The 24,111-nt window shown below is 44.7% G+C and overlaps 1 protein-coding gene across 3 annotated transcripts in view; it reads right to left on the bottom strand.

Moving 5' to 3' along the window:
- Window positions 1-15,760: 15,760 nt before the first annotated feature.
- SLC25A38 (solute carrier family 25 member 38) overlaps window positions 15,761-24,111 on the bottom strand; it is a 58,316-nt gene continuing 49,965 nt past the window's right edge. For all 3 annotated transcript variants that reach the window (XM_033929481.1, XM_033929479.1, XM_033929480.1), the window contains exon 7: window positions 15,761-16,588. In XM_033929481.1, coding sequence (XP_033785372.1) covers window positions 16,466-16,588 — 123 coding nt within the window. In that variant the 3' untranslated portion in view covers window positions 15,761-16,465. The remainder of the gene's footprint in view (window positions 16,589-24,111) is intronic.

The following is a 24,111-nucleotide window of genomic DNA, read 5'->3' as shown; positions in this document are numbered from 1 at the left end:
ATGAAAACAAGTAATAAACAGGGACAAAGGCAACATAGAAATAAAAACATTTGAGGAACAATGTAGAACTAACCTGCTTTGTGCAACAAGCACTCACATAAGACAGCCTTTGATAATGTGCATACTCAAATAAATTTGAAAACTCCCCACAGGATCTGTCAACGGGCTAGAATAACTGAAACAGAATAACCAAGACAGAAAGCAGGTGATTCAGAACTGAAGAAGTTTGTCTGAACAGTGTTGGCACCGGCCACATGTGCCATCAAAAGAGACTGAAGATGTAACTCCGCCCATTGAAACAGCATGCAAGTTTCTTGGCCCATGGGAGCACTTCATGTGCCCCTTAGATGATTGAGATATGTCACCGCTGTGGCATTGTTGAGAACATTCACACTGCTTTCCTTTTCAGAGCGAGTAAAGACAGCCAAATAGCCCAAAGCTCCAAACAATTCATTGACCAATGCCTTTCACGTGTAATCCACTGCTGAATGGAGTGGTCCCTGCCGTGAGCACCCCAGCCTGACAGGCTGGCATCATCATAAGAGCATTCCACTCTGTGTTCCAAAGAGGCTTGACCTAGCGGAGAGCCTCCCCTTGAAGACACCAGCACAGATTGCTGCAAACAGGTTTCGTCTAATGGAGCAGTGTCTGATGGGGATGATGCTATGGAGACCATCGAGAGAGGAGGGACTCCTGTAGAGGGCACCAGTGTGCTCTGGCCCAGAGAAATGCAGCACTAGCGTGGATTTGGAAAGGGCAAAGGGGGGTGGGATGGGTGAAAAGGCTACAAAATAAACCCGCCAGGACAGTTGAAAACAACAAAAAAAATGCCCGATTGGGCAGGAAAATCAAATTGAAAAATTGTTTCAATAGGCCAAATCAAATCAAATTTTTTTTCCCCCCTGAATTGGGCAGCACTAGTCGGGAGGCTGTGAAGATACAGTGGGGGGAACATGCATAGCTGGGGTCCTGTCCTGGTTCTCTTCTCAAACCAAATCCTATGTAACCCTGGTCTCTCTTCCAATTGTCCTGGACACCAACTAAACTCTTCAGTTAGAGTTCCCTGACCAGGATCTACAAAACAAAAGTCTGATTTCTAGTTGGGACCAGGCTAAATCCTGGTAGGCTGGGCACCATTTATTTTGTTTATTACAACTCTGTATACCACTTAAACTACAAATAACATCAAATAAGATCAAATCGGTTTACAAAATAATCCAATCTTGAATATTAATTTGTATTGGTAGGACAGGTAAGTGACTGGTGTTGACAAGTCGCTTTTTTCGGATCACTAAAAGTGATAATTTTTTTATGCATTGAGAAGCCATGTTAGAGACTGAGAGGGGACATGATCGAAACATTCAAGATAATGAAGGGAATAGACTTAGCAGATAAAGACAGGTTGTTCACCCTCTCCAAGGTAGAGAGAACAAGAGGGGATAGATTCCGTACAAACGTAAGGAAGTTCTTCTTCACCCAGAGAGTGGTAGAAAACTGGAATACTCTTCCAGAGGCTGTTATAAGGGAAAACACCCTCCAGGGATTCAAGACAGAGTTAGACAAGTTCCTGCTGAACCAAAATGACTAATCCCAACCCAACATCCAACACTCTCTATACCCTTAGTACTCTCTAATATTCTTCTATTTACCTAATGTTATCTAAAACCACATAATTCACCCCATTCTTATCTTCTACTTCCAGTTGGTAACTCTTTACCCAACTTTTTTTTTTTATTACCTTAAAAATTTTATATCATCGCTTATTCTATTCTTTCAAATTTTGAATGTAATTCTTGTTTTTAGTTTGAATGTAATCCGCCTTGAACTGCAAGGTAATGGCGGAATAGAAATCACTAATGGAATGTAATGTAATGTACATAGGTAAGGCTAGACTCAGAGCACTGGTCTTTGACCTAAGGGCCACCGCATGAGCAGACTGCTGGGCACGATGGCCCACTGGTCTGACCCAGCAGTGGCAATTCTTATGTTCTTATCAATTGCCCTGCTAGTTTACATGGCATTTCAATATTAATGACCTTATTTGCATGGCTGGATCAGAGAATGAGCGATTATGCACAAAACCAAGTGGTGAGCTGTTTTGTGCATCGGGTCAGCAAATCCAATCGTCATTAAACCAGTCAAAACCAGTTTAGGTACGATCACTGACTTTAGTGGATTTAGCTCATGGAGGCATTGAAATGCCATATCTAGCAAAGGACATAAGAAAACTTAAAGTGGTGCAGAGAAAGGCATTGAAAATGGTAGGAGGTTTGCACCAGAAGAGAGACCAAGTTCTTGGATGCTGTAGGCGATTGCTTCCTGGAACAACTTGTCAAGGAAAATACTAGAGGAAATGCAATTCTGGACTTAATTCTAAATGACCTGCGAGGACCAGCACAAGATGTAGAAGGGACGCTGGGAAGCAGCGATCACAATATGATCCGCTTTGATCTGGATGCAGGGGAGAAACATCGGTCCAAAACGACAGCTACGGCACTGAACTTCTGAAAAGGGAATTATGAAGGGATGAAACTCATGGTAGGGAAGAAGATTAAGAAGAGGATAAGCACTGTAAAAACGCTAGAGCAAGCTTGGTCCCTTTTTAAGGACACAGTCACCGAGGCGCAAAATCTATATATACCATGTATCAACAAGGGATCCAAGAGGAAAAAGAACAAAGAACCGGCGTGGCTCACTGTAGAGGTGAAGGAAGCGATCAGAGACAAGAAAACTTCATTTAAGGAATGGAAAAGGTCAAAAACGGATGAAAACTGGAACAAGCACAAACAACATCAACGCAGGTGCCATAAGGCGGTAAAAGGGGCCAAAAGAGACTACGAGGAAAAAATAGCCAAGGAGGTGAAGAACTTCAAGCCGTTCTTTCGATATATTAAGGGGAAACGACCCGCAAACAAAGTGGTGGGACCGTTGGATGACCATGGAATAAGGAAGCACTAAAGGAGGACAAAGCAATCGCTGACAAACTGAACACATTTTTTGAATCTGTATTTAATGAAGATGTACACAGCATACCGGAACCCATCAGGCTATATGCTGGAAATGAAGACAGAAAGCTGACAGGATTGACGGTCAGTCTAGAGGAGTTATGTAGGCAGATTGATAGGCTTAAGAGCGATAAATACCCGGGACTGGATGGCATCCATCCGAGGGCCATCAAGGAACTGAAAGGGGCCATAGTTGAACTGCTTCAACTAATAGCCAATCTGTCGATCAAATTGGGAAAGATTCCGGAAGACTGGAAGGTAGCGAATGTTACACTGATATTCAAGAAAGGTTCGAGGGGAGATCCGGGGAACTACAGACCGGTGAGTCTGACCTCGGAACCAGGAAAGATGGTAGAGTCACTGATAAAGGACAGCATCATTGATCACCTTGATGGACACGGGCTGATGAGGACCAGTCAGCATGGTTTTAGCAAAGGCAGATCGTGTTTGACGAACTTGCTGCACTTCTTTGAGGGAGTAAACAGACAGATAGACAAGGGCGATCCGGTCGACATTGTATATCTGGATTTTCAGAAGGCGTTCGACAAGGTTCCGCATGAACGACTACTTCAGAAAATTGCAAGCCATGGAATTGAGGGTGAAATACGTGGATTAAAAACTGGCTGGAGCATAGGAAACAGAGAGTAGGGGTAAATGGACAATACTTGGACTGGAAGAGCGTCACCAGTGGGGTGCCACAGGGCTCAGTGCTTGGACCCATGCTCTTTAACATCTTTATAAATGATCTGGACATAGATACAACGAGCGAGGTAATTAAATTTGCAGATGATACAAAGTTATTCAGAGTAGTAAAGATGCAGGGGGATTGCGAAGATCTGCAACGTGACATAATCAAGCTCGAGGAATGGGCATCGACATGGCAGATGAGGTTCAACGTGGATAAGTGTAAAGTGATGCATGTCGGTAACAAAAATCTCATGCAAGAATACAGGATGTCCAGGGCGGTACTTGGAGAGACCTCCCAGGAAAGGGACTTGGAAGTTCTGATCGACAAGTCAATGAAGCCATCCACACAATATGCAGCGGCAGCTAAAAGGGTAAACAGAATTCTAGGAATGATAAAGAAGGGGATCACGAACAGATCAGAGAAGGTTATCATGCCGCTGTACCGGGCCATGGTACACCCTCACCTGGAGTACTGCGTCCAGCACTGGTCGCCGTACATGAAGAAGGACACGGTACTACTCGAAAGGGTCCAGAGAAGAGCGACTAAGATGGTTAAGGGGCTGGAGGAGCTACCGTACAGCGAAAGATTAGAGAAACTGGGCCTCTTGTCCCTCGAACAGAGGAGATTGAGAGGGGATATGATCAAAACATTCAAGGTACTGAAGGAGATAGACTTAGTAGATAAGGTCAGATTGTTCACCCTCTCCAAGGTAGGGAGAACAAGAGGGCACTCTCTAAAGTTGCAGTGGCGTACCAAGGGGGGGTGGGGGGGAGGTCCACCCCAGGTGCAAGGCCCGAGGGGGTGTTCAGCTGGCCACTTACCGGGGAATAGGCTGCCGCCGGGGAAAGAAAGAAGCCGGCGCCAAATTCTCCCTCCCTGCTGCTTCTCTTCCCCGAGCCGAGCAACTCTAGCCCTCCGACGTCAATTCTGACGTCGGAGAGGACGTTTTGGGCCAGCCAATCGCTGCCTGGCTGGCCCGGAACGCCCTCTCTGACGTTAGAATTGACGTCGGGCAGCCAGAGTTGGTCGGCCCGCGGGAAAAGAAGGAGGGCAAATTTGGCGCCGGCCTGTTTCCGATGGCCAGTGCCAGCCTTTCCCCGGCAGTGATGGCAGCATGGTGGTGGTAGCAGCGGTGGCATGGGGGAGGGAAGGGAGAAAGAAAGGGGGGGAGCCAGGGATCCAGAAAGAAAGAAAGGGGGCAGGGTGAAAGAAAGAAAAACATGGGGCATGGGGAAAGAGAGAGAAAGACAGACATACAGAAAGAAAGGGGGCATGGAGAGAGAAAAAAAGAAGGGGACAGGATGAAACAAAGAAAAAGTTGGGAGAGGGAATGAAGTCTGGAGGAGAGGAAGCATACAGGCTGAAAGAAGGAAAGAAATATTGGATACACAGGCAGAAGAATAAAGTGCAACCAGAGACTGATGAAATTACCAAACATAAAGCTAGGAAAAATGATTTTATTTTCAATTTAGTGATCAAAATGTGTCCGTTTTGAGAATTTATATATGCTGTCTATATTTTGCACTATGGGCCCCTTTTACTAAACTGCAATAGCAGTTTTTAGCACAGGGAGCGTCGAGAGCAGCGTGGGGCATTCAGCGCAGCTCCCTGCGCTAAAAAACGCTATCGCGGTTTAATAAAAAGGGAGGGGGTATATTTGTCTATTTTTGTATAGTTGTTACTGAGGTGACATTGTATAAAGTCATCTGCCTTGACCTCTGAAAACCCGCGGAATATAAATGATAATTAACATTTTCTCTGCGTACAATGTGCTTTGTGTTTTTAAAATTTTATTGTTGGTAGATCATTTTGACTTGGCCACGAAGGTAACGGGGAGGGAGGGAGGGAGGGGAGCTGCTGAAAGACATCTAGAAATCCTTGCAGGCTTGACTGCAGGGAATTATTTTTGTAAAATCATGTTTTGTTATGTGACTGGCATTATTTAGACTTTAATTTCTATGAATGAATAGAATGAAAATGATATAAAATTACTTGCTTGTTTTTATGTGCGTGCGCTGAAGGAAAGTGGAGAGAGTTGGCTGAGGACGCTGAAGGGAAATGGGGAAGAGAGAGTGGGGAGAAGACGCTGATTTATAAATTGACAATTGTACAGAATATTGTTTCTTTTTATACTTTAATATAATAAGTTCAATATAAAACAATTCAAGGCTTGTGTGGATGGAATCAGGTGGTTTGTGGGGATGAGGACCGAGCTTACGGGGATTAGTCCAATAAAATGGTATTTTCATATTTCTCATTATTTGTTTTATTTTTATTTGTTAATTTGTAAAGTGGTGATTGTTATGTATCAGTTTTTCAAATTTACATCTACTGTCTTTATATTTTGCACAGTATTAGAGGACATGTATTACTGTTTTTGTGGTGTTGTGGTGTTGCATTGTATGCAGAGTCTGGTTTCTTGGCAGTTCAGTTTAACTTTTATCTACATATTTCTATTTTTAGTTTGTGATTATTCCATATTGGGCAAAGGTGTATCTGTCTGTGTGTACGAAAGGGACATGGCTTTCTGATAGCATCGACTGTACTGGATCAATTGACTGTGCAGGATCTGGTTTGTTTAGTTTTACAATGTATGTGTTGGTGTTCTAGTGCTCACTGCAGTGTTTAAGATGCTGCCTTTTCCTAGGTACACTCTTGTTGTGCGATATGTAGATTGTTACTAAAAATCATATTTTTCATATAGATGGGGGGTGTCAAAAAATGATGGGCCCCGGATGTCACATATGCTAGGTACGCCACTGCAAAGTTGAAAGGGGATAGATTCTGTACAAACGTAAGGAAGTTCTTCTTCACCCAGAGTGGTAGAAAGCTGGAATGCTCTTCCAGAGGCTGTTATAGGGGAAAACTCCCTCCAAGGATTCAAGACAAAGTTAGACAAGTTTCTGCTGAACAAGAACGTGCGCTGGTAGGGCTAGTCTCAGTTAGGGTGCTGGTCTTAGACCAGAGGGCCGCCGCGTGAGCGGACTGCTGGGCATGATGGACCACTAGTCTGACTCAGCAGTGGCAATTCTTATGTTCTTAGATGTATGAGGAGAGACTGGAAGCCCTGAATATGTATATCCTAGAGAAAAGGAGGGACAGGGGAGATATGATTCAGACGTTCAAATACTTAAAAGGTATTAACATAGAACAATATCTTTCCAGAGAAAGGAAAATGGTAAAACCAGAGGACATAATTTGAGGTTGAGGGGTGGTAAATTCAAGAGCAATGTTAGGAAATTGTACTTTTTACAGAGAGGGTGGTGGATGCCTGGAATGCGCTCCCGAGAGAGGTGGTGGAGAGGAAAACGGTGATGGAGTTCAAAGAAGCGTGGGATGAACACAGAGGATCTCTAATCAGAAAACAATGATATATATTAAAGAACTAAGGCCAGTACTGGGCAGACTTGCATGGTCTTTGTCCTGTATATGGCCATTCAGTTGAGGAAAGTCAGATCTCTTTTCCATCAACGTAATTTTTCTGTTTTGGTCCAATCTATTATATTATCCCAGTTAGATTATTGTAATGCCATTTACCTTGGCATCACTAAGAACTACTTCAAAGACTACAATTAATTCAGAATACCGCCGCGAAGTTGATCTATGGAAAGAGCAAATTCGACCACGTGACTCCTTTGCTTTTCTCTCTCCATTGGCTCCTGGTTTATTTTAGAATTCAATTTAAGTATTTATGTATTGTTTTAAGATTTTCATGGTATCTTTGCTCCTTTTGTTCCTCTACTATGGAATATTTATAGATTTTCATATGCGAGAGGCATTCATCGATTTAAACTTTCTCTTCCTTCTAGGAATTCAAGGAGTTAATAATTTTAGCAGCTCTCTGGTGTTTAAATTTCCCCAATTATGGAATGAACTTCCCCTAATTTTGAGGTGTCCCAGTTCCTTCCAACTCTTCCGTAAACTTCTAAAAACTTTTTTATTTGCTAAACATTTTGAAAACTAACTCTCTTATATTTCAGTTCACTTTTTAAATTTATTGTTAACTGCATCGAGCTTCCTTTGGTTGAAGACCCGGTATAAAAGGTTAAGTTTTAGTTTAGTTTAGTATGGGCTGCTATGGTTTAGATGAGCTGGAGTGAACTTTGATGGAGATTCCAGTAGGCACAATACCGGGCAGAGCTCTGGGTTTCTGGCCCAGAAATATCTACGACAAAGAACAATTTAAATTAAATCATTAAATTATAGAGTGTACTGTATGTTTGGGCAGACTGGATGGACCATTCAGGTCTTTATCTGCAGTCATTTACTATGTTAGTATGCTACAAAGGAGTTACATGACCCCTAATGTGTAAATGACCTAATAGCTGAATAGCAGTATTCTGCAAAGTTTGCAATATCCCTGCATATACTAAATTACCATAATCCAGTTTAGATAGCACAAAAGCATGTATTAAAGTATGAAAAGAATCCTCATCTAAAAAATGTACTCTTAGCAAATAAGCAGCAGTCTCAGTGATTAACTTCAGCTTGCTTTACTAGCACATCTGCACATCTGTTTACTGCACATCTGTTGTTTGTATACTGTATGATTGTTTTGTTACTTGTACTAATGTATTTTTTAAAATGAAAATCTTAATAAACAAATTGACTAAAAAAATAAACACATTTCTTTATGGATAACCTCATATTTACAGCTCAAAAGTGACCAGAAATCCAGTTTATACCAAAAACACTTCCCTTTAAGATCACAATTCAGCGGAGAATTATACTCCAATCCAGTTCCAATGCCCTTCGCTAGAATGTCAGGAACGAGCATGGGGTAATTACCATCCCGTTCCCTTACATTCCAGATTCTGGTCCTCAGTGTTCTCAGCATTTCTGTCTCATCCTGGGACAGGGGATTTCCTCTAGCACAATGAAAGTCCTGCCAGAAATAAGGCCCACCCGCTCCCACTTCTATTTGGGGTGTCTTTCCCCCCAAACTCTGCAGGCACTGTCAGCCACATGGCAGGACTTCAGACAGTATGCACAGTAAGTTTTCCCGTTTTGCCCCCAGGACTTCCCCCTTGGTGCTAGGGGTTCAGTGGGGGTGGACAGCCAAAGTTTTATTATCTCCTGGCCCTACCCACATGGGCTGGCCTCATGCTGTTCCTTGTGACCCTGGGCACAACCCTGGGCAAGTCACTTAATCTTCCACTGCCCCAGGTACATTAGATTGTGAGTCCACCAGGACAGATAGGGAAAATGTCTGAAGTACTTGTATGTAAACCACTTTGAGTGTGATTGTAAAAACTACAAAAAGGCAGTATACAAGTTCCAATCCCCTTCCCTTTCCCTTCTAAAAACCACCCACCAGACTGAACATCTCAGCCCTCCTTGGTTAGGCCCTCTTTTACTAAGCCGTGGTACAGGATTCTACCATGGCTTGGGACGCTAAATACTCTGCTCATAGAAATTCTACATGGTCAAGACACATTATGCTTGTATCTTGGGGTAATTTACAGACCCCCAAGACAACAGGATGACCTGGATATGGAAATAATCGAAGATATAGAAAATATCACTTTGCGTGGGGACACAGTATTGCTAGGTGACTTCAACATGCCTAATGTGGATTGGGTTACACTTACCTCTGCTTCCGGCAGCAGCAGGAGGCTATTAAACTCTATGAAAGGAGCAAGCCTCAGGCAACTGGTGTTGGAACCGACAAGGGATCAGGCAATACTGGACCTGATACTTACCAATGGAGAAAGTGTCACAGAGGTCTCAGTGGGCGACACATTGGCCTCCAGTGACCACAACATGGTATGGTTCAATATCAGGAAAGGTTTCACTAAATCTACTACACTAACCAAAGTCCTCAAATTCAAGGACACAAATTTCAAAGAAATGGGAGACTTCGTTCACCAGGCGCTACAAAGCCAAGAAGAAACCGATAACGTGGAAGACATGTGGTCGACTTTGAAAGCAACCATACAAGAAGCAACAAACCGCTATGTAAAATCAGTAAGTAAACGGCGAAGGAACAATAAGCCACAGTGGTTTACTGCGGAGATCTCAGACCTGATCAAGGAGAAGAAAAAAGCATTCATCTCTTACAAACAATCAGGGAAGCAGGACTCTAGAGCAGACTACCTGGCCAAATCAAAAGCCGTCAAAACAGCAGTCAGTTAGGCTAAATTCCTCATGGAGGAGTCTCTAGCAAAGAACATCCAGAAGGGAGATAAATCCTTCTTCAGGTATATCAGTGATAGAAGAAAAAACTCAGGCGGGATTGTACGTCTTAGGAAACCAGACGGAGACTATGTGGAAAAGGATTCGGAAAAAGCCCAACTATTAAATGAATACTTCTGCTCAGTCTTCACCCGAGAAGCCCCAAGGCTCGGCCCTCAGCTACAGACAAGGGTTGGCTCAGTTGACCCGTTTAGTAACTTTGAGTTTACGCCCAGCAGTGTCTACGGTGAGCTGTCAAGGCTCAAGGTTAGCAAGGCAATGGGGCCGGACAACCTGCACCCCAGGGTGCTTAGGGAGCTGAGTGATGTCTTGGCGGAGCCACTGTCTGCGCTCTTCAACCTCTCCCTTAGTACAGGCAGCGTCCCGTTGGACTGGAGGACGGCTAACGTCATTCTACTCCACAAGAAAGGCTCAAAGATGGAGACAGCAAACTACAGACCAGTGAGTCTAACATCGATAGTGAGCAAACTAATGGAAACTCTAATCAAACACCAATTAGATAAGATCCTGGATGAGGAGAATCTACGGGATCCCCGACAACATGGATTTACTAAGGGGAGATCCTGCCAATCCAACCTGATCAGCTTCTTTGACTGGGTAACGGGGAAGCTGGATATTGGGGAGTCCCTGGACATCGTGTACCTGGACTTTAGCAAAGCATTCGATAGCGTACCACACCGCAGGTTACTGAGCAAGATGAGTTCTATAGGATTAGGTGACACATTGACGAAATGGGTTGGGAGCTGGCTTGGAGGTAGGCTCCAAAGAGTGGTGGTGAACGGCACCCCCTCCGAAATGACGGAGGTGATTAGTGGAGTACCACAGGGCTCAGTCTTGGGCCCAATCCTATTCAACATATTTATAAGAGACTTGGCAGAAGGGCTTCGAGGTAAAATAACATTATTTGCCGATGACGCCAAACTGAGTAATGTAGTGGGCAAATGCACAACAGACGAAGATTCAGTGCCCGACAACATGATGCACGACCTACTCCTACTGGAGCGATGGTCTAGGACATGGCAACTCAACTTCAATGCCAAAAAATGCAAAGTTATGCACCTGGGCAGCCAGAATCCATGCAAGTCTTATACCCTTAATGGCGAGATCCTAGCAAAAACGGTAGCAGAACGAGACTTGGGGGTAATCGTCAGTGAGGACATGAAGTCTGCCAATCAAGTGGAGCAGGCTTCGTCCAAGGCAAGACAAATCATGGGCTACATACGAAGGGGTTTCGTCAGTCGTAAGGCGGAAGTCATTATGCCATTGTATAGATCCATGGTGAGGCCCCACCTGGAATACTGTGTGCAATTCTGGAGGCCGCATTATCGCAAGGATGTGCTGAGACTGGAGTCGGTGCAAAGAATGGCCACCCGGATGGTCTCGGGACTCAAGGATCTACCATACGAAAAACGGCTTGACAAATTACAGCTATACTCGCTCGAGGAGCGCAGAGAGAGGGGGAACATGATCGAGACGTTCAAGTATCTTACGCCGCATCGAGGCGGAGGAAGATATCTTCTTTTTCAAGGGTCCCACGACAACAAGAGGGCATCCGTTGAAAATCAGGGGCGGGAAACTACGAGGTGACACCATGAAATTCTTTTTCACTGAAAGAGTGGTTGATCGCTGGAATAGTCTTCCACTACAGGTGATTGAGGCCAGCAGCGTGCCTGATTTTAAGGCCAAATGGGATCGGCACATGGGATCTATTCACAGGGCAAAGGTAGGGGAGGGACATTAAGGTGGGCAGACTAGATGGGCCGTGGGCCCTTATCTGCCGTCTATTTCTATGTTTCTATTATTATGACCACCTGCTAATATCCAGAATAACCACCTCTGGCAACATGATGGTAGCCAGACACCATGGGAGTGACTCAAAATGCTGGATGGTTGCTAGAGATAGCTAGCCATACAGACAGTAGTGTGTCTGACAGTTGCTGATGGATGCGTGGTGGTGAATCCAGTCGTTGAACTTGTCAATCGAGGTGGCCCCAAATGTGTTCAATTGGTTTAAGGTCTTCGGAATCCGAAGGTCAGGGGAGTAGCTGAAATTCTGGTGGTATGAAATGTCGCATTGTCCTCTTGAAAGATCCCATCAGCCATAGGAAAGACTGTCAACATGTACGGATGTACTTGATCAGTAAGGATGGAGAGATACCCATATTGGTTGAGAGTGGCTTCTAGAGCTATTAAGGGACCCAGACCATATCAAGAAAACATTCTCCAGACCATAAAGCTGCTGCCAAAATAATTTGTTTTCATATTATTGATGTATACATTTAACCATTTATGATGATTATTTTGTCAAACTACAATGCTCCTAGAATATATGAGAAATTGCTCACATGCTCAGTTTAGAGGGAACATAGTTTATGACCACAAGAATTGTGGATGCTGGAATGTTAGAGACACCAAAATGGCAGCATCCAAAGGTCCTTTAGTTCCCTCCCTCTCCCACTGACCTCTGGTACTCAGAAGGGCCTTTGCCTGCTCCTGCTGCAGCTGGGGACCCTTGAGCGGAAGGGAAATTTGGGCTACATTGGGTAGCGCCTGTGAGTAAGGACAGAATAAGCTTTTTAAAGAACTGTCCTTGTCACAGGTAGCACTTGGGCAGTCCACATCTTTTTTCTGCCCAAAACACCTGGCTGCAGTGAACAGCCTTCACAGATAAGTAAAAAAAAACAACAAACCAACCAAAACACCTTTGAGGCTGTCCTAAATGATTCCACTTAACTTTGCGGGCCCTAACACTGAAAATCAGCTGGGACCCACATAACTCTCTTTTACCTTTAAAGCCCCCTCCCCAATCACCTCCCAGACCTCCAAAATAGCCCCCTCTCTCCTACCCCATCCCCCAGGCATCAAAGGTTCTCCTCAACATGAGCCTCCCACTCCTACCCCCAGATCTAGGTAGGCACCCTGGGCCTACCTGGTGGTCCATGGAGGTCAGGGCAGGAGCAAAATCCCCTCACTCCTGCACCTTGTGGCTTCCCTTAGAAAATGGCTGCCATGACCTCTCACAGCAGCTTGCAATACTACACAAAGCTACCTTGAGAGGTTGCAGCAGCCATTTGCAAAGGTCCTGCACCCTGTTGAGAAATGTAACCAGAGAGGGCAGATTTCAGCCCGAGTCCATCTTTGACATCAGAAATTTATCTGATTGTAACAATGTCTTTTGTGACGGGGAGTGATTAGAGAAAGGCTCTGAGCTTATGCTTAACTTTATATCTTATGCAGTGGCGTAGTGAGAGGCGCCCGGGATGGTGGCACCTCTCCCCCTCCCCTATCCCTTTTCCCTCTCCCCTCATTCCCCGTATCTTTCTAACTTCTCCAATGGGAGCAGCATGCCCACGTTGGCTCGCCCTTTAATGTCACTTCCTAAGTATGGGACCCAGAAGTGACGTCAGAGCGCCGATGCCAATACAGGCAGCAATGTTGCTTGTACCGGAGAGGTAAAAAAGGTATAGGGGAAGGCAAGGGGCATGCGCGGCAGGGGGAGGAGTGTGGGGGGTACCAGCATCCCTAGCAAGATGAGGCCCAGGGTAGACTGCCCCCCTTACTATACCACTGATCCTGGGCAGTGAGAAACTGGCCCAAAATCATAAGAAAGGGGTCCTTGGGCAGAAGAGAAATGTGAGCTGCCCCAAGAAGTATATGTGAGGAAAGACTTCCTCAGGAAGCAGGTCTGGCTCAAAGGACTATAGTGCCTTGAGCCATCTTTTGCTTTATCACCACCCACCAAATACCTATCCTTCTGGCATTCCTCCACATCAGTTCTTTTCTAGCTGGCCAGACCACACGCTCGAGAAAAAGGACGACGGATTGAGACAATGGAAGTAAAACCCAGATGTCTTAATCCATCCTCTTTTTTTTCTGGAGCCATATGGTAACCCTATGCATAACCCCAAATCACTCCAGGGGTACTGCAGGCCAAAAGGGTCAGATTCAAGCTCCACTCGTTCCTGCACTGGTGGCTACCTTCTTCCTAGATGCCACTAAAAGAAATAAGCCCTTATATGGCAGCTTGAACCCTGTAGTAGTAATACTCCAAGACTACTACTAGGGGTCAGTGGCACCATTTTGAAGACAGAACTACCAATTTTTATATACAGTACCCCATGAATAACATCACAGTAGTATCCCTAGCAGGCTGGAATGTGCACAGCTTCATAGACAATCTAGAATTAAAATAAATAACTAAAAAAGTAAAACTTTAACTAAAAACAAACTGTTAGAGTGGTTATACAAAAATATCTGTGAAATACTGAATTTAAAATTGCCAAATCTCTGGTTGACATTTTCTATGTATACTTCCCATGGTCTCATAGGCCACGTTCAGCTCAAGAGCTACAGGTTGACCACCCCAGCTCTAGATCATCAATATACCTACTGGGAAAACTAAACTAATTTGATTACTAATATCTCCACATCTAATCCTATTGTTAACAGAATATCTGGTCTCAGTTTCACATGTAAAACATCCTCAGTACAATACCAGAGAAATAGGAGATGAAATTACCCCAGCACTGTGGAAAATATAAAGCTAACAGATATAAATTCCAGAAATCAATGTTAAAATCACTAACATGAGAAAAAAAAATCTATCTTTTGCTGTCTGTATATATATTTTTTTCTAATCATGTTGGTCTCGATATCTGCTTTCTTTTGTCTTTTCTCTCCTTAGGGTCTCCAGTCCATACTTCTTACCCTCAGTTTTTCTTACTTTCTCTCCTATAATCATCTTGGACAGTGACCTTTATCTCTCAGCTTGCTTCCATTTAGTTTTCTCTTTAGCCATTCACTCCTCTTTTGTCATCCACTTCCAATCTCCCTCTTTTTACTGCATCTACCCACAACTTTTCTTTCCCTCATCCAAGCTACCATTTCCCATCTGTGTCCTTTCAGTAACTTCCACCACATCCAGCATCTTTCCCCTTTACTCTCCTCCATCTAGTTTCTTCCCTCTCTTGCTTGTTCTCCCTGTTTCCCACCTCTTTCCCTACCCCTCTGGACCCAACATCCTCATCTCTCTCACTCCCATTTCCAGCATCTCCTTTCTCTCAACCCCCCTCAGCACCTGCAATCAACCTGCTCTCCCTCTCTCAACCCCCCTCAGCACCTGCAATCAACCTGCTCTCCCTCTCAACCCCCCAGCCTCTGCAATTCAGCAGCTCCCCCTCTCTTAAACAGCTCCCTCTTCCCAATCAGTAGCTTCCTTCTCTCCCTCCCCCTACAAACCAGCGGCTCTCTCAAAACTCCTCACCCATTCATACCCGGTGGTCCAGCATCTTCATCTCTGTCAACACCATCCCCACCAGGGTTGGACAACTTTCCCATCTCTCACCACCCCTCCCCCAATCTGACAGAACCCTCCTCTCTCAAGCCTCCCACCAGCCTCTATGGTATTTCAGCTCCCACTACATTTAAATAAGGACTTCTCTTCTGTAGCAGCAGCAGGCAGTCTTAGCAATGCATCTAAGGCTGCCTGCACCATGCCCAGAGCTCTCTTTTTGTAGCATCTCATGGAGTGGAATAGCCCAATGGTTAGCACAGTGGGCTGAGAACTTGGGGAACTGGGTTTGATTCTCACTGCAGCTCCTTGTGACCCTGGGCAAGAAGAAAATATATATCTGTATGTGACTCAGATGTTCAAGCTATGCTGCAATTGGGTGACAATACTACATTTCCCACCATTCATTGCAACCATACTCATAATGTTGGGTCGTTATTAGGACACAAGATCAACAAATTCCAAACTCTGCTTTGTTATTCACGTCAACTCAGGAGAACTTTGGTTGATAGGGCAGTAATGAAATGTGGTTTCTTTTCTCAGCTTTGCAAACTCTCAGGAAGCAGGCAAACAAAGCAGTGGGACCAGTGTAAGAATATATTTAAGTGGTGGCTGAATGGAAGTCACTATGTAAATGCAGTTACATAAATGACAATAAAGATCGTAAAACAGAGAATCAGTCCTGTATTATGGAATATGCATGTAATCACACAAAATAAGCTCCAGAAGTGACAGAAAAAAAAAGTCAAAAGATCCTAGAAGATAAATCAGATTTCAGCTCAATGCCAACTGACTCTTAAAAGACAGTTTACAGCTCATCTCGTAGAGCAGCAGTGTCTTCCTACATTCTCTAAAGTGTCTGGAGCTTCAAAGGAAAAAGCAGTAGTATAGCCCCAGTCCTAGTAATATCTTAAAGATTTAGACCTCCAACAGGAGCTGGCTGGTTATGGGAGTTGCAGAGCTGTGGTCCGCCCTATCCCAGACACCAGTAATCTTTTTGCTCCCCTGGAATATTCTGGATGCAAAGAAAAACAGTAAGCTTGTTTCATTTACTGCTTTCAGTCTCTGCTTGCATCTTCATTCATCAGTTTTCTGCCAGCCTGAATCCTTGCTGGTCTTGACAAAGCCCCAGCTCACCTCTTGCAGACTATGGACCTACTTATAGCAGCAAAGCCCCTTGCATTTTGGTAACGATGGGGGGAGAATGAGGAGGGGGAGGGGCAGGAGTTGAAGCCTTCTCCATTATCCACTCATTTGACACCAGCTTTTCTCGACACAGATCAAACTTCATGACTTCAGCCCCATTTTAGACATCATCTGTTCGTAGACAGTCCATGCCATTGCTGCCATCAAAGTGCGCCTCAGAGCACGAGGGAGGCCTCCACGAAAAAAGCCAACTATGCCGTAATTCTATCATCATAGGGGGGAAAAAAAGAGAGAAGTTATTTTATCTATCACTTCATGTTCTTATCCCTTCTTACTGTTTACACAAAATTCTGACACAATAGAGCAATGAACCTCTGCAGTGAAAAATATTCTCCTGAAAGAAGCCCTCTTTCTAGTTTAGCCAGTCTGATCAGAGGCATTACTAGGGTGGTTTTGGTACAGATTTCACCATCCCCAGTAAGGATTGGAACAAATGCCAAGAGAAGCATGAAAGTGCTATAGAACAGTGGTCTCAAACTCAAACCCTTTGCAGGGCCACATTTTGGATTTGTAGGTACTTGGAGGGCCTCAGAAAAAATAGTTAATGTCTTATTAAAGAAACTAGTTTTTTAGCCCGTTACATTAACGGGTGCTAGAATAGATGTGTAGACTTAGGCATTTCTTTCTCTCTTTCTGTATGTGTCTTTCTTTCATTCTCCCTGCCCCCCTTTCTTTCTGTCTCTTTCCCCTGTCCAGCAGTAGCCCTTCTCCCTCCCTTTTACCTCACCTCTGTCCAGCAGCACCCCTTTCCTGCTCCCCCTGTCCAGCAGTAGCCCTTTTTTCTTCCGATTACCTCCCCCTGTCCAGCAGTACATTAACGGGTGCTAGAATATGTGTGTGTGTCTGTCTTTATTTCTTTCTCTCTCTCTCTCCTAAGCCGCTTTCTTTCTTTCTTTTTCCTTGGCTGTCCATCACCACCCCTTGCCTGCTCCCCCGTCCATTCTCCCTTCCTTTTACCTCCCCTGTGTCCACCACCACCCCTTCACTGCTCTTCTTATGCTGAAGCAGCCCTTCTCCCTTTGTTTTACCTCCCCCCTGTCCAGCAGCATCTCTTTCCTTCTTCACCTGTCTAACATTAGGCCTCCGTTCCTTTTTCTTCAGCCCCCCCTGTCCATCAGCACCTCTTTCCTTCTCCCCCTGTCCAGCAGTAGGCGACCCTTCCTTTTTCTCCCCCCCCTCCTTCTTATCCCTATGATACACTTACCTTGCTCTGCCCCTGATCAGAGGTTCCCAACAGCCGCCCAGTTGCACCCAATGGAAAAGTTCCCTCTGCCGCATCCCGCATCCCTCCTGACACGACTCCCGCTGTCTTTCTTTCTGTCTGTCTCTGTCCCTGGTCCCCTTTGTCTTTCTGTGTATTTCCCTGCCCCTGTGTCTTTCTTCTTTTCTTTCTGTCTCCCTTCCTCCCTCTGTCTGTCTGTCCAAAGCAGCATTTCCTCCCCCTCCATTTCCCACCCCCCACAGCAGTTCCCTGTACAGCAGCATTAGCGTTTCCTCTACCCCCCCTTCCCTTCCCGCGGGCCCGACTACCTACCCGGCGATTCAAGCAGCATGTGCATCAGTCTTCACACGCTGCTTCGGGTCCTTCTACTGGCCTGATTTAGTCTGGCACATCCCTGATGACATCATCAGAGATGCGGCAGAGCAAATCAGGGCAGTAGAAGGCCCCGAAGCAGCGTGTGAAGACTGATGCACATGCTGCTTGAATCGCCGGGTAGGTAGTCGGGTCCGCGGGAAGGGAAGGGGGGGCGGCAAAGGACTCGGGTCATTGTAAGAGCCGGTGAGGAAAGTTGCTGGGCTCCTCGGTGGGAGCGTTGAGCGGCGGCGGGGATCCCTCTCCTCCGAGACACCCCCCCCGCCCGGCTGCCCGCCCGCTGGAGGAACATAGATCAGCGGCTGGCTGCGGTCCCGGCTTCAGACTAAGTCGCGCATGCGCACTTCCTAGCTGCAGCTCATGGAAAACGGACGCACGCATAGGAAGTGCGCATGCGCGGCTTACCATTTTTTTTATATTAGATGACAATTTTGCATGAGGTAAAAAACTCTTTATAGTTTATCTTTCCTTTTGGCTAAATCTTAATAATAATATTATAATTTATAGCTAATATGATCAAGAAACTGTTTAATTTTACTTTTGTAATTATGATAAAAATACCGCGGGCCTCAAAATATTACCAGGCAGGCTGAATGTGGCTCTGGACCACGAGTTTGAGACCACTGCTATAGAAGATTTTATTTGACCCAGACACCAGTCTGGCAAATACTCAGCTTAATTTATAGAACAAAAATTTATAGAGTAGCTGTCTGATGGTAATAAACTTTGATTACCCTCATTCTTTTTTTTTTTTCCTGTCAGGGTTAATAAGTGATCTGAAGAGAAGGGTTTGTAGCCTTCTGCTGATAGCCAGTAACTTACCTATTCCATACATCATCAGTGAAGTAAAGAAGTGATTTCATGTCTAGCTTTAGATGGCATGAAAGGGTGTAAATGAACTTTTATTGCATACCAATTAATGGAAGAGGACAGACAGACTATGATTTGGTGGTGTCAGAGTTCGGACAGAACTGGCATGGAGCGCAAATATGCAAGTAAATTATAGAATCCTATGACTTATGCACATTCTGACCAACATCTAGGGCTGGTGTAACTGATCACACCATAAAGTACATGCATTTGCTGCCACTCGTGCTGTTAGCATTCTCTAAAGAAAAGTAGGCACTTATTTACTTGAAAAAATAAGGTTGAAATAGGTGCCTATTTATTCTCTTCTCATGGGTAACAGTTACTCTCTAAATATCATTCTAACAATTTACTGTAAGCAATGCTAAACCAAAAATATATTTATTAAATAAAGTCACCACACATGATCCACAAAAAAGCAAAAACATTGGCTCTTCCTCCAATGTGACAGAATATGCAGACTCGTCAACCTTGCGAACTTGTGCTAATTCTATGTTTCTAAACTCCTTGCGTAGACTAATGGATTAAATGGGTGTAGCTAATCTATAACCAGTGCAGACAGCCTGTGTGGAACTAGGTAGCCACCCGCTAAAACATCAGATGCTGTTGGAATGCAGACATGTGACCTGTGGGCTTCTCAGAGGATCCATTTTGATAAAGCATTGCTTATTATCACAGCAAGCATACTGGTAACATGATACCTTAGCTTTGCTGCACTCCTGTGAGTATCTCAACTATGCCACTAAAGACTTAAATTGCCCCATTCTGCAGTGTTAATATGGCATAAATCATTTGAAAAACAGACTCAGTGTAATTCTGACTACTTTTGCTGCAGGAAATCTGCGCATACATGCTCCAAAATATGAAATTAGAAGCTGTACAGTCAACATGCCCAGGAGAATATGCAGAGAAATCAACCTTTACAGCCATTTAGGAGCACTCAGGCCTAGATGCATTATAGAGGATCGGTAAGACCATGTGGGTCTGTTCCAATCCAATTTTTGGCTGATTCACAAAGAGCTATTCTTGCACTAAAATGTTTGCATGCAAATGATTCATATGAAGGTTCATTGTAATCCCTGACTCTGACATCAGATTGATTGCTGTGAGAGTGACTCTCACACATGCGCAGAGCCAGCAGAGAAAGCCACTAAGCTGTTCGGGGCAGAAAACCTTTTTAATATTTTAAATGGGCACAGATGCTGTGCATGTTACACATGCAAAAAGTTGTCCCATAAAAAAACAGAACCCTCCCCCCCTCCCCCCTGAAGACAGCCCTCCCCAACAGCCCCAGGAATCCTCCCCCCTAGAGAAAAATCAATAGCAGGGATGCCCGTTCCCTTCTGCCATTCCCCCCCCATCCCAGTGTGAGAAAAAGATGGCAGGAAGAATGCCCCCACTCCCTCATGCCATGCTGACTACCTCCCCTCCCCCCATGGAAGCAAAACGGCAGGAGAGATGCCCATTCTCTCCTGCCACCTAAGGCCCACCACCAAACATCCCCTATCTTCCCTCATTCCCCGCCCCCCCCCGACAAAAAAAGGCAGGAGGGATGCCCACTCCCTCCTTTCACCAGAGGTCCCCCGAAACCTCCTACCAATCCCCTCCATACCTTTCAAAGAAGTTGGGGCAGGAGGGAAGCTCAGTCCATCCCATTCAGAAGCTCACTAGCCCAAAATGGCGGGCCTTCCCCTCCACAGTGCATCATGTGATGCATGAGGAGGGGTCTAAGGCCTGATTGGCTGAGATCCCTAAGGTCTCACAAAATGGAGGCCCGTCTTGCTGCAACCCTGCCGTTACAGGGATTTGGGAGGTGCAGGGAGAAGAGGAGAGATGCCAACCAGGAGGAGAGTCGTCCATGCCGGCTGATTTCCTACAGGACATGCCTCTCGCTGCAAGAGACACATCCTGTAGGCAGGCAGCCAGCATGGACGACGCTCCTCCTTGCCAGTGTGTCATGGCACACCAAAAATCTCAGGAGGCACACTGAAAAAAATGTACTAAACAGGTTTTGGAACTAAGGCCCAGATTTTCTAACCAGCGCCAGTAGCCACCCAAGCTCAGTAAAAAATGCCATTTAAATGGTGTTTTTAACTGAGTTTCAAGGTGCCTAAAAAATCAGCATGGGAATCGCATCTCCGTAAGTGCTTTAGGCCACCCAATGCCACTGTAGGCATGCTTAGTGCCGGAAGTGGCGTTAGTCGGCCTAAAGTGCCTACATAAGCGCAATCCCAGTCAGCATGGATTCACCAAGGGTAGGTCCTGCCAATCCAATCTCATCAGCTTCTTTGACTGGGTAACAAGAAAGTTGGACTTGGGAGAGTCTTTGGACATCGTGCACCTGGACTTCAGTAAAGCTTTTGACAGTGTCCCACACCGCAGGCTGCTAAGCAAGATGGAATCGATGGGGTTAGGAGAGACACTAACTGCATGGGTCAATGATTGGCTGAGTGGCAGACTTCAGAGGGTGGTGGTTAATGGTACCCTCTCTAAAACATTGGAGGTGACCAGTGGAGTGCCGCAGGGCTCGGTCCTGGGTCCACTCCTTTTCAACATATTCATAGGGGAATCTGACTCAAGAGCTTCAAGGTAAAATAACACTATTCGCCGATGACGCCAAACTATGTAATATAGTAAGTGAATGCAGTTTACAGAATTATATGGCGCAGGACCTGCTTACATTGGAAAGTTGGTCCTCAACCTGGCAGCTAGGCTTCAATGCTAAGAAATGTAAGGTCATGCACCTCAGAAGCAGAAATCCATGCAGGACGTACTTCTTGAATGGAGAAACTTTAACTAGGAGTTCAGCAGAACGAGATTTAGGAGTAATCATCAGTTCAGACATGAAAACTGCCAATCAAGTGGAGAAGGCTTCATCTAAGGCAAGGCAGATATTGGGTTGTATCACTAGAAGTTTCGTCAGCCGAAAGCCTGAAGTCATAATGCCGTTGTACAGGGCCATGGTGAGACCTCATCTGGAGTACTGTGTGCAATTCTGGAGGCCACATTACAGTAAAGATGTGTGCAGAATTGAATTGGTTCAGCGGACGGCCACCAGGATGATCTTGGGGCTCAAGGGTCTCTCGTATGAAGAGAGATTGAACAAATTGCAGCTCTACACTCTCGAGGAACGTAGGGAGAGGGGAGACATGATCGAAACATTTAAGTACCTCATGGGACGTGTCGAAGTGGAAGATATTTTCTTTCTCAAGGGACCCTTGGCCACAAGAGGGCACCCGCTCAAACTCAGGGGCGGAAAATTTCATGGCGACACCAGAAAGTATTTATTCACAGAGAGAGTGGTTGATCATTGGAACAAGCTTCCAGTGCAGGTGATCGAGGCAGACAGCGTGCCAGACTTTAAGAATAAATGGGATACCCATGTGGGATCCCTACGAGGGTCAAGATAAGAAAATTGGGTCATTAGGGCATAGACAGGGGGTGGGTAAGCAGAGTGGGCAGACTTGATGGGCTGTAGCCCTTTTCTGCCGTCATCTTCTATGTTTCTAATTCCTGACAAGGACAGGCACTGGAAACATAGGCCTGGAAAACCCTGGCCTACATTCCGGTGCTTATTTGTCTCGTGCAATTCTCTATGTGGCACCGTGACATGATTGACATGCGATCGGCAGCCGCAAATATTTGTGCTGTATAGAGAATCTGGGCCTAAGCTCTGTAATCAGTAACTCTCAGTTGCCCTGGTAAATGTATCAGATTTGCTCTGGCATAGTGTTCCTTTTGAAGGACCTGGCAATAGCTCACATGGCCGACATGATCATTAAAATGAATTTTCTGAGATGACCCTTTTGGGATTGTCAAAATGTATATAAGACGTATTGAAAATAATGTTTTAGCAGCAGGGAATCATTCATACCACATTAACAGAAACTCTTGACGTCACACCATCAATATAATAAAGTATAAAACAACGGAGAAAAATAAACCTCAATTGTGAGAGGCCGGGACTACACAAGTACCCGAGCCAACTCACATCATCACTGATTTATGAAAAAACTCCGTGTACATATAAATAGATAGTTTTCATTCATGCACAGTTAGTATTTTTCAATGATTATTTTCAAAGATTTTTTAGTGTGAGCAATGTAAGCAGAGTCCAATATATTAGAGCATATTCATAGCATGAACAGGATCCCAAACTAACTACAAAATAGACGAGGGCTACAGCTCCACTTTACGGGTATAAGCAATTGTTGAGGCATGGAGTTTGGAACAAAAGTAAGAGAAAAAAATATCCACTCATCTGAAGATGCGAAGTGACTCAAAAGATTCTCAATTCTTTATCCCGACAGAAAAGTCTTTCTGTTTCGCCTAGAAGGCTACTTCAGGGGAAAAAATCCAATGTCCAAATATCTCCCGCTTCTTCCAACGCCACAATTATAAAGCTGGCTCCTCTCAAAATGGTTCTGGGACTGCGAGACGTGCCCGGCTCGAACAAAAAGACGAACGAACCGGGCGACTTGACGTCATCACAAAAACGTGATGCGTGATAGGCTAAACCTCAGCTACTAACAAACCAAATTAGATTGCAAGTCTTGTATTTCATAGGACATTACAAAGTTCAAGATTAGCGATCTTAAGTTTCATATAATGTTGCAAAAATCAAAAGAAAGGTTGCCATTCATAAACTGTATATGAATGGCAACCTTTCTTTTGATTTTTGCAACATTATATGAAACTTAAGATCGCTGAGGTTTAGCCTATCACGCATCACGTTTTTGTGATGACGTCAAGTCGCCCGGTTCGTTCGTCTTTTTGTTCGAGCCGGGCGCGTCTCGCAGTCCCAGAACCATTTTGAGAGGAGCCAGCTTTATAATTGTGGCGTTGGAAGAAGCGGGAGATATTTGGACATTGGATTTTTTCCCCTGAAGTAGCCTTCTAGGCGAAACAGAAAGACTTTTCTGTCGGGATAAAGAATTGAGAATCTTTTGAGTCACTTCGCATCTTCAGATGAGTGGATGTTTTTTTCTCTTACTTTTGTTCCAAACTCCATGCCTCAACAATTGCTTATACCCGTAAAGTTGAGCTGTAGCCCTCGTCTATTTTGTAGTTAGTTTGGGATCCTGTTCATGCTATGAATATGCTCTAATATATTGGACTCTGCTTACATTGCTCACACTAAAAAATCTTTGAAAATAATCATTGAAAAATACTAACTGTGCATGAATGAAAACTATCTATTTATATGTACACGGAGTTTTTTCATAAATCAGTGATGATGTGAGTTGGCTCGGGTACTTGTGTAGTC

The sequence above is a fragment of the Geotrypetes seraphini genome, chromosome 2, assembly GCF_902459505.1.
Source record: "Geotrypetes seraphini chromosome 2, aGeoSer1.1, whole genome shotgun sequence".
Classification (NCBI taxonomy): domain Eukaryota; kingdom Metazoa; phylum Chordata; class Amphibia; order Gymnophiona; family Dermophiidae; genus Geotrypetes; species Geotrypetes seraphini.
The sequence above is the reverse complement of the archived record's forward strand: the minus strand, read 5'-3'. Positions and strand labels throughout refer to the sequence as shown.